At 39.3% G+C, this 10,945-nt stretch overlaps 1 protein-coding gene across 3 annotated transcripts; it reads right to left on the bottom strand.

Annotated features, from left to right (window-relative positions):
• Positions 1-633: 633 nt before the first annotated feature.
• On the bottom strand, positions 634-10,053 carry LOC307173469 (putative dynein light chain). Of its 3 annotated transcripts, none has more exons than XM_079896617.1 (4): positions 9,868-10,005; positions 6,965-7,017; positions 1,020-1,179; positions 641-845 (listed from the first exon to the last, which is right to left on the bottom strand). In XM_079896617.1, the coding sequence occupies exons 2-4, from the start codon at positions 7,006-7,008 to the stop codon at positions 702-704; spliced, it is 348 nt and encodes a 115-aa protein (XP_079752743.1). In that variant the 5' UTR covers positions 7,009-7,017; positions 9,868-10,005; the 3' UTR covers positions 641-701. The 3 variants fall into 3 exon arrangements, 2 of the variants coding, with proteins under 2 accessions (XP_079752744.1, XP_079752743.1); XR_013823858.1 differs by lacking the exons at positions 641-845; positions 1,020-1,179 and adding exons at positions 3,439-3,921; positions 4,092-4,251 and having other exon boundaries at positions 9,868-10,053; XM_079896618.1 differs by lacking the exons at positions 6,965-7,017; positions 9,868-10,005 and adding an exon at positions 2,369-2,660 and having other exon boundaries at positions 634-845.
• Positions 10,054-10,945: the final 892 nt, after the last annotated feature.

Raw genomic sequence — 10,945 nt, 5'->3', positions numbered from 1 at the left:
ACATATATATATATATCAGTATCTGCCAATAATATGTCTTAGTAAGATGATATTTAATATAATGTAATGCAATACAATGATGATTGAGAGATGAACAAATAAACCTTCCTCAAAAGCCTGATGATCATATTTGATACTCATATTTGAATATGATTTTTCAAAATAAATAAATAAAACCAACATGGATTCAACTAACACTTCACTAATCTTATCTGTACTTTGCTATACATCGAAAATCATTGAATGTCATTTTCAGTGTAAGATTATGGGCATTAAGCAGAGCGGGTTATCAAACATTTCTGAACGGTTTGTTTTACAGAAAGCTAGATCTACTCTTGTAGATTCATCTCATCCACTGTCCCGTGACTTTAACATGATTCCTAATGCATTGGCTTTTAATCTTATGTCAGAATGTTGTGTGCTGTTTCTGTTGTTTACTGTGTGTTTTGTACATGTTTACAAAGTTTATGCTGCACCAAAAATTACCCTTTGGGCTTATAATAAACTTTGAACTTGAACTTGGATAAACAAATAAACTAAGTGTTCATCTTGAAATATTATAGCAATACAGAAGGTATTCTTATGTTTTCATACAAATCAGTGCAGATTTCACAGCAGAAAGACACATGAACCACGAGCTGAAGGAGCATGTTTTATTATTTGGTTGGATAAAATAAGCTTTTTTGAACCATTGCTGACCCTCAGGGACTTCTGAAGACAGTCATTTTTTTGTTGCCAATAGAGAAGCGGAAGTAAAAGTTACTTTTATAAGTCACACGGGTCGCATAGTGACCACAGTCCCCCACAACGCAGTTCCAGTCGCCCTCTTGCCTCTTATCAAACTCCTATAAGGAAAGACACAGTATTAATGTTCCACAAACTCACATCAACAAAACTCTCAATCTCCACCATCAAGATCCTGACAAAAAAAAAAAAAAAACAGCACATTTTCACAATACTGACACAACTGCATTTCACTGAGACATTCCAGTCTCACAGTACAACTCTAGAGAACCAACCTTTTTGATGTAGTCAGCAATGTCCCAGTTATCTTCATACTGATTCAAAGCCAGAGAAGCGACCTGAAGAGCCTCCTGCTGCAACTCATAACTCATGTCTACATGAAGGATCTTAGTCTCTGGCTTCCCCATGACTGATGTGTTGCCGTAAGCACCGACTCTGTTTTAATGAGCAAATGCGAAAGACAGTAATTAAACAGGACAGAATCTGGAGATTTACATTTTTGTGATGGTCCAACAACTCTTCAAGACCTGCTGCCATTTATGTGAAGGAATTACTGGCCCATAATACTAGTATAAGATGCAACCAAACTTTAGTATGACAAGTTGGAATTGTGGAGTTATATTAACAAAAGTTTGGGGTCGGTAAGATTTTTTCATTTGTTTGGAAGAAGTGAGGGTTCCCACGCTCCTTGAAAGTATTTCAGACACATGGATTCAAGGCTGGGAAAGTCTGTGAAAACAAAGATAGGTCTTTGAAAGTGCTTGAATTAAACTTGAACTATACATTTTGTTAGTGTAGAAGGTGCAATTACAAAAATTGGCCTTTATGCCGAAGCCAGAACGAAACAGCGCTACTGATTGGTGAAGGCAGGAGAAAAGCGGCATGAGCGGACGGATCGTGATCACGTGCAGGCAGCCTACATGATGAACACGGGAGAAGCATGGAGATATTTAACTAGCTAGAGGAAACCAATACAGTATTTCTGCTGTTCCAAAAGCGTAAGTGTTCTTAAAGTCCCCTGTGGTGGAAATCCAGCTTTTAATGTTGTTTATATGTCTATGTGGAGTTTTTAATGTGCTTTAAGACAAACCATGTGTAAATTCATAAGTCGACAGCATTGCTGAGTATTTCCTCCTTAAAACTGCAGTGAACCAAAGACAGTCTCAAAAACACGCTTTGAAATCGCTGGTGTTTCTGACGTCACAATTCTCACAAACTATAGCCTACCAATCAGATCAACGCGTGATCGTCAACCAGTGGATTGAACACTCCTCAAAATATCTTCTTTTGTGTTCAGAAGAAGAAAGAAATTCATACAGGTTTAAAAAAACTTGAGGGAGAGTAAATTATGTCAGAATGTTCATTTTTGGGTGAACTGTCCCTTTAATGACAGACGCAGCTCAGCTTCAGGGGATGATCCCCGTCCTCACAAACCTACGCTCTCTTATCAGAAATAGATAACCAATAACATGACATGACTGCTGACTGACAAGCTAACTATTCATGAGCTGTAACTCTTAGAAATTGTACCAGAGATACAAACTGGTGTTGATATGTTGGACACGCTAATGATGTGTCATTCTAGTTAACAGTTCAGTAACAGTTAGCCTGATCACTCTCTTACCTTGATAATTATGGACAAATTCCTTGAGGAAAAATGTATACCCTTTATTGAATTTTTCCTTTTTGGTGACGGAATTTTCCTCCACGAGTCTCGTAATGTCGGCAAATGTAATATTTGCCAAATCCGTTATAGCGAAGAGAGTAGATTGTCTGATACTTTTACTCTTGCACAATAACTGGGAATACCTTTCGCTTTCACACAGTAACTGGGAATACCTTTCGCTTTCACACAATAACTGGAAACACGTAATCGTTCCGGAAGCTGAGTTACGCTCAAGCTTCAACAACACATCAGAAAAACATACCCGGGCAATGAGAAAACAGACCTGAACTGATGTGTGGGAATTTTAAAGTATATTAAAATAGAAAACCATTATTTTAAATTGTAATAATATTTTAATAATATTTATATAAATAAATACACTTTTATTATACATTTATATATGCATGTAATAATATTTTATAACTTAATTATTTTATTGCTCAATTATTATATAAGCACTAATTTACTCTATATAGTGAGAATATTGAGCTCATACTCGAGGAGGAAAAACAGCTCAGATTTATTCAGAGACTCAAACTGAGCAATAATATGCAATTTGCTGCAGATACTGATACAGTATTTATATGGCATAAAAGTAAGATGAAATTCTGATTCTTGTAAATCAATGAGATCTTTATAACAGTATTAAGATACTGACATAAAATACAATATCAATATCTGCCAATAATATGTCTTAGTAAGATGATATTTAATATAATGTAATACAATACAATGATGATTGAGAGATGAACAAATAAACCTTCCTCAAAAGCCTGATAATCATATTTGATACTCATATTTGAATATGATTTTTCAGAATAAATAAATAAAAACGACATGGATTCAACTAACATTTCACTAATCTTATATTGAATCTGTACTTTGCTATACATCAAAAATCATTGAATGTCATTTTCAGTGTAAGATTATGGGCATTAAGCAGAGCGGGTTATCAAACATTTCTGAACGGTTTGTTTTACAGAAAGCTAGATCTACTCTTGCAGATTCATCTCATCCACTGTCCCGTGACTTTAACATGATTCCTTCTGCTTTGGCTTTTAAACTTATAAGATGTCAGAATGTTGTGTGCTGTTTCTGTTGTTTACTGTGTGTTTTGTACATGTTTACAAAGTTTATGTTGCACAAATAATGACCCTTTGGGCTTATAATAAACTTTGAACTTGAACTTGGATAATCAAATAAACTAAGTGTTCATCTTGAAATATAATAACAATACAGAAGGTATTCTTATGTTTACCTACTTCATACAAATCAGTGCAGATTTCACAGCAGAAAGACACATGAACCACGAGCTGAAGGAGCATGTTTTATTATTTGGTTGGCTAAAATAAGCTTTTTTGAACCATTGCTGACCCTCAGGGACTTCTGAAGAGAATAATTTTTTCGTTGCCAATAGAGAAGCGGAAGTAAAAGTTCGGTTTATGATGCAAATAGGAAGCAGAGTTCCCCATAATGCAGTTCCAGCTCCCCCAATGCCTCTTCTCAAACTCCTATAAAGAAAGACACAGTATTAATGTTCCACAAACTCACATCAACAAAAAACTCTCAATCTTCACCATCAAGCTCCTGACAAAAAAAAAACAGCACATTTTCACAATACTGAAACAACTGCATTTCACTGAGACATTCCAGTCTCACAGTACAACTCTAGAGAACCAACCTTTGCGATGTATTCAGCCATGTCCATTTCGTTTTCATACAGAATCGAAGCCATGACAGCGACCTGAAGAGCCTCCTGCTGCAACTCATCACTCATGTCTGCAAGAAGGATCTTAATCGCTGGCTTCCCCATGACTGATGTGTTGCCGTAAGGACCGACTCTGTTTTAATGAGAAAATGCAAAAGTAATTAAACAGGACAGAATCTGGAGATATACATTTTTTCTGATGGTCCAACAACTCTTCAAGACCTGCTGTCGTTTATGTGAAGGAATTACTGGCCCATAATACTATAAGATGCAACCAAACTTTAGTATGACGAGCTGGAATTGTGGAGTTATATTAACAAAAGTTTGGGGTCGGTAAGATTTAAGTGAGGGTTCCCACGCTTCTTGAAAGTATTTCAGACACATGGATTCAAGGCTGGGAAAGTCTGTGAAAACAAAGATAGGTCTTTGAAAGTGCTTGAATTAAACTTAAACTAAATTTTGTTAGAGTAGAATGGTGCAATTACAAAAATTGGCCTTTATGCCGAAGCCAGGACGAAACAGCGCTACTGATTGGTGAAGGCAGGAGAAAAGCGGCATGAGCGAACGGATTGTGATCATGTGCAGGCAGCCTACATGATGAACACGGGAGAAGCATGGAGATATTTAACTAGCTCAGTCCCAGGAAGAGCAAATTCAATGTTTGGTTCATAAAAATGGCTAATCAAAGTTCCAACGAATAATGGCTAAAATATGTTATAGTGTTTATAACCGCAGCGCTGCTTTGTTTACAGAGGAAACCAATACAGTATTTCTGCTGTTACAAAAGCGTAAGTGTTCTTTAAGTCCCTCTGAGGTGAAAATCCAGCTCTTAATGTTTATTACATGTCTATGTGGTGTTTTTAATCTGCTTTAAGACAAATCATGTGTAAATTCATAAGTCAACACCATTGCTGAGTATTTCCTCCTTAAAACTGCAGTGAACCAAAGACAGTCTCAAAAACACGCTTTGAAATCACTGGTGTTTCTGACATCACAAACGACCTTGTAACCAATCAGATCAACGTGTGATCGTCAACGAGTCGGTCGCTGAGCTGAGTGAGTGAGTGGAGGCGGGGCTCATTTGCATATTCATAGAACTGTGTATACTAAATGAGGGGCTACAGGGGGACTTTAAAACCAGACTGAGGTCCCATGAAGTCACCCTAACAGTCTGAGCAGCTTTAAAGGGATAGTTCACTTTGAAATTAAAATTTGGTATGCTTTAGCTTACTTCAAGAGCATCCAAGATGTAGGTGTCTTTTTTTCCGCAGTAGTTTCAATTTTGATATTTTTAGGTCAAACCGTTCTTGTCTGTCAGTCATATCATGCAGGTCTGTGGTCACTGTCTCAAAGAGCAAGCACAGAGTCCAAATTAACGATATAAATACTGTTCGTTTTCTCACACAAACCGCTCGTTTCGTGTCTTAGGCCATCAGTGTGTACTTACGATGGGGAATTGTTTAATTTGGACGATGGGGAATTGTTTTAATTTGGACTCTGTGCATGCTCTTTGAGACAGTGACCATAGACCTGCATTATATGACTGACAGACAAGAACGGTTTGACCTAAAAATATCAAAATTGAAACTACTGCGGAAAAAAAGACACCTACATCTTGGATGCCCTTGAGGTAAGCTAAAACATACCAAAATTTAATTTCAAAGTGAACTATCCCTTTAAGAAAGCGAGTGATTAGAATATGGGACCCTAATGGTTGATCATTTACCTTTACAAGCTGTGCAGAAATTTGCAGCCACATTTATATTTAGGGTAGAGGGTGCCTTACATAATACCATTGGCACAGGGCAGTGCTCTGGAACCAACCCTCTTAGTGTAAACCAATCAGTGAAAAGCTTCCACCTACAAGCATAGATATTCCTGGTGGAAGGTGCTCTCGAATTCAGGATTGTATTTTGCACCTTTATATCACAAGACCTCAACAGTACTTCTGGCTCCTCAGCAGCCAGACAGCTGTAGCCGACCTGGGCTTGGGTGCCAAATCTGCCTCTGCAGTTGAAGGAGAAGGTCCAGTCTCCTGGGTAGGCTCTAGGGCTCCCTATTGAGAAGCCTGCATAACACTGGGAACCATAGTCTCCATGGCTAATTCGGTGCCACTAGGTGCATCCAGTGGTGCCCCTGAAGTATCCTGTTGACATTTGGGATAATTAGGGGGGTCGGGGGAAAGACATAGAGTAGAAGATCTGGCCAGGTTTGCTGTGCCACTGGACCAATTTATACTTCTGTGTTGAACTCACGCTGTAGCTACGTCATAGGCTGTGTGTAGCACGCGTAGCCAACGGTGTACCCTGAAGTGCACTTCACAAAAATGTAACAACGGGTCAATTATATGCATACCGCAAGCGCTGTGATTGGTCTGCCAGAACCCCTCCCTCGGTTTTCACATGCTCTCTCTGCATGTGTAATTGCATGTCAACACGGACAACGATGCAGAAGTATAAATGAAAACAGACGCGTAGTCTACAGCAGAGGATACGGCGTAGGTCCAACGCAAGTATAAATCCAAGTATAAATCAGCCTTTAGTTGTTCCATACGGCCACAACAGTACTGAAGCCCAAGCGAGAACACTCTTGGTACACTAATCCTATAATGGTTTTTGACCAGAAGAACAAGAATTTTTTTTTGTGCTAATGCCTCAGCTCACTGTTGATAGAAGCACCAGGAACCAGTACAGAACATCAAACGAGAAGAGCGGAAGCGAAAACACTTGTTATATGATGCAACTGAGAAATATATTTATATATGCCTTTATAAAAATATAAAATAAAATAAAAAACAGTTATGTAAAAGCTATGTGTAATGCTATGCTATCTTTAATGCTACTTACCCAAATAGAATGCTCAATATCAAACAAACAGCTGTGCGAGACATTCTGCCGATCTGTAACGAAAAAAACATTATATGGTTGTTCCCAGAGTGAACACACAGTTCATGATAATTAATCAATATATGGCTTTCCACGGAGCGAAACCACTCTCGGAAGCCACTAATACAAGTTTCATAAACTAAAAAATGTCTGAGTCTTTAGGTTCGAGTCGTTAGTTCATCACCTGACAGCAACATAGGCCGGGGTTTTCAAACCCATTGAATGTGGTAATAAAGAGTTGGTTAATGCTTTAAACTCTGTCTGTATGATGGGGAAAACACTTTGATAAAGCAAAGATATTTGTTTACAGTGGATCTAATCTTCAGAAAATATTATAGCATTTAATACAAAAAAAATTGACTTTTTTATTACTACTTTTGGATCAGCTGTAGCCTGTTATTTATTTTTCTCTAATGATACATCCCCTTGTTATAAGATTTATGTCCTTTGTGTTCATTTAATTACTGAATAAAAATAGTTAACCATTTCAGTAGGCTATAGAAAATAGAAATGTAGGAGGATTTCGTGCAGCATTCAGGGTAGTCTCAGCCTCAGTGACGCCCACGAACCGTCTGATGCATATGGCACACTTTTCTAGAAACACTTCAGGAGTTTTGAAGTCGTGATCTGATTGAATTCTACAAGATGTCCGGGAGACGTGTGTGTCGCGTTCTTTATCGGTCCGCCTGGAAACAAATGCGGTGACGCCAAAACCTCTCGTCGAACAAGAAAGCCGTTGTGTTTACAAATGTGACAATGAGTGTTTACCAGGATCAGCTAAATGCCTGGCGTTGTTATTTAGTCTCTCATGATAGATCCCCTTTCCTTTTGCTTCTTTATTCCCAAGAAACTGCTCCATATTAGCCTGGCAAGCCAGACCTAAATCAAGATGTTAGGTCTGGCAACTCACCATAGACACGGTTCAATCCGAGGGGCGGGATAAACGGCTGTCTTTCAAATTCACTCTGCACGCAATAGGACAGCACTTCAACCAACCAGAGCGTTTGCCCAACAGCGGAGCTGCTAGTTGATAGATTCAACTTTTGAATCTGGCCGGCAAAACTACGAACACATCTTCCTTTTTTAAGAATGACTTAAGTGCCGTTCTTTGCTCTTTTCTCAAATAAAAATTTAACTCCAAGTCCTCCAGAGTCCGCCAAAGCCGATTTGAAAGACTGTTCGCCAGCAGCAGCCCCCATTCTTTGTTTTCAAGTAGGAGGGAACCATCGCAACTCTGTCGTCATTATATAAAGCCCGCCCCGATGTGATTGGCCTGACCCAATTTAGGTTTTTACAGCTCCGAAAGTCAATGGAGAGTTGCTAGACTACCCTGGTGCGTCTAGATTTCTAGGCTAGCTCCATATCGCAAAATGCAAACAAATGCTGCTCTTTCTCTCTCTGTCGCTATTTCTCTCTTTCTCGCTGTCGAAGTAACCATGGCAACGGATAGAGTATCCTTCCAATATGGCGACCTTCCCGAAATGCAACGCTGAGTGAAAACATTGTGACGTATCTCCTCAATCGTCACACCGTGTCCTAACTACATGCGACGCGATAAGATTCCAGCGACAGGCAGTTTTGCGACACGACTGTTGCGTGGTGTCGCAACGCCTCCCCACATTTGTACGTTGATGGGCATGGTTTTCACCGAGCGGGAAATGTCAGTAGCACCTCACTGCTGTACACGAGATCCAGGGGGCGGAGTTGGATCCAGATATAAGGGGTGGAGATTGGTAGGTTTAGGGGTGGGTTTAGGGATCAGGGGGTGGAGATGGGTAGGTTTAGGTATATGTAAGGTGGGAGGAGTTGGATCTGGATCCAACTCCTCCCCCTGGATTTCGTGTTCTGCAGTGAGGACCCCCGTCTCCATATGCTCTACTTCTATAGTCGCGTCGCGTTCAACGGAATTAATTTGCATAAAGATGGGCATCGGCCAGCATTTTGATGTGCAGCATTTTTCCAAATGAAGCGCCACCTTCCCAGAATGCTTTGCGGGCACGTTAAAATCGCTTGACGTCACCCATAGGAATATGGTTGAGTGCGGCGCGACAGAAGTGTCGCACAGACAAGTGGATCCACACCGATAATCTGTCCACACTTGACTGTGAGATGTCACAACGTCAATCAAAAATCATAGCCAATCAGAACAGCCTGTGGGCGGAGTCTCGCAGCAAGTGCACAGCACTAGAGAGTAATCTTGACTGCACTCGCAAGAAAATGGTTAAGCTACATAATCAAATTCACAAATATTACACCCTTTAAAAAATACATAGGCTACTGAGTTACTAAAACAATCTTTGTCAAATAAAACACTTTTTAACGTTCCTGTTTTAATTTGTAATTTCAAGATCTGAGGTGAATTATATCCATTGATGCTTTTACAGCTACAACGCTGGAGGACTAAATAATATTCAAAGGCACATTTCACGCTTTTAACATTAAATAAAGCACATAAACAGTACCTGAGATTATCATCGCCACACTTTGTGTGTGTTGTTCCAGCGCGACGTCGCAGAAAAATAGTTTCTAAAATAGAATCGTCGCGGCTGGACAAAAACTCTAATTAACATGGAAAAGTTAGGACACGGTAAGCTGTGACTTGACTGCTCACATTATATGATATGCGCGATAAACCCCCGTGCTGGGTTGCGTCGTCAAAACCATCAGCGATATTAAGCATGATATTTAGCATTTCGACTTTTTACAGTCAGTCATCATTTGTTGAAAAAGGATTTATCTCTCGTTGTCTCTGAGAGTATGTGCGCCGAAATCTCATCAGTTTTTACTTTCACTTTCTGTAGTGAATTGACTGGATTTTGAGCCTTTTTCACCAGCATATCTCTCGCTCAAAGTTTACACATTACCTGTGTGATATCCACTGACTCGCCTTCAGGATTTTCAGCAAAGCTTTGATTATGTTGATAGGGCTTAGAAAATAAACAAATATCAACAAATTACAGTATGGGAGAGGCGGGACGATTGAAACGCGGGACGGATGAAACACTGAGATTTTCTTGAAAACCACTCACGTCATGTAGGGGGAGAGTGGGGTGATTTGTGCCAGGGGGGAAGTAGTTCCACCCTTGTTTCTGGAAAACCATAGAAGAAATTGGTCATGTGACCACATAATTTTGAAAAGCAATCACTTTTACTCGTCCTCCAAAGAAGAGAGACACATGGCATGAGAGTTAAGCATATTTTAGTTCAAAAAACTTTTTTCCCTTTCAAAGTAAAATTTCTATGATTAAGGTTTTTTGATTGTAGTGTCTGAAAAATTATAGACAAGTTTGAAAACATTTCACACATGTTTTAGTGCTTTAGTAGGCTACACAATGAGTCTATACAGTTAGCATGATGTTGACTCTTAACTGCTGGATCATGCTAGTTTTTCAAACTTGTGGGTCCGGGGTGATTTGTGCCAAAGGGCCTGGGTTAAGTTGTGCCAGATCCAGACCACCTAGACCTACATACTCACAGGGGATAATCTTGAGAAGTGAGGAGATGGGCATGCCTCATCATTGTTTGACTTAGGCCTGCCTGCTATTTGTTTAATTTAGCTAACACTGATTTCAGTTTTGAGTTTGCACCATGTTATTAAAGAGAAGTTTTATTCTGTTTTTAAGTGGCCTATGTCACAATAGGATGTTTAGAAATTAGCCACTTTATTCTTATATGTTACATAATTGACAGACAGCGCTATGTCAACAGGCATCTATTACCAAAGCCTTTTTGCCTGAAATGATTCACAAATATCATATATTGTGTTGCTATGGTGCTCTAAATGGTTTCTAGGGCGTAGCTTGATAGCTTCACAATGATCCTGAGAGACTGATTGGTCGTCTGAGTAAAATGAGCCCGTCCACTTGTCTCTATGACACTGTGATCCAGAGTTATGTTCAATACAAAATCCCTATGCAATTGACCATATAGGAAAAACACATG

The sequence above is a fragment of the Squalius cephalus genome, assembly GCF_949319135.1.
Source record: "Squalius cephalus genome assembly, chromosome: 16".
Lineage (NCBI taxonomy): Eukaryota > Metazoa > Chordata > Actinopteri > Cypriniformes > Leuciscidae > Squalius > Squalius cephalus.
Note: the sequence above shows the minus strand (reverse complement) of the source record. Positions and strands in the feature narration are given on the sequence as shown.

What these genes read in the sequence shown, in the direction of transcription:
- LOC307173469 (XM_079896617.1), bottom strand. Translation starts at nt 7,008, where the DNA reads ATGTCTCGCACAGCTGTTTGTTTGATATTGAGCATTCTATTTGG. An exon ending in ATATTGAGCATTCTATTTGG is followed by an intron (nt 1,180 to 6,964) that starts GTAAGTAGCATT and finishes TCATTAAAACAG; the next exon opens with AGTCGGTGCTTACGGCAACA. An exon ending in TTGCTGACTACATCAAAAAG is followed by an intron (nt 846 to 1,019) that starts GTTGGTTCTCTA and finishes CTTTCCTTATAG; the next exon opens with GAGTTTGATAAGAGGCAAGA.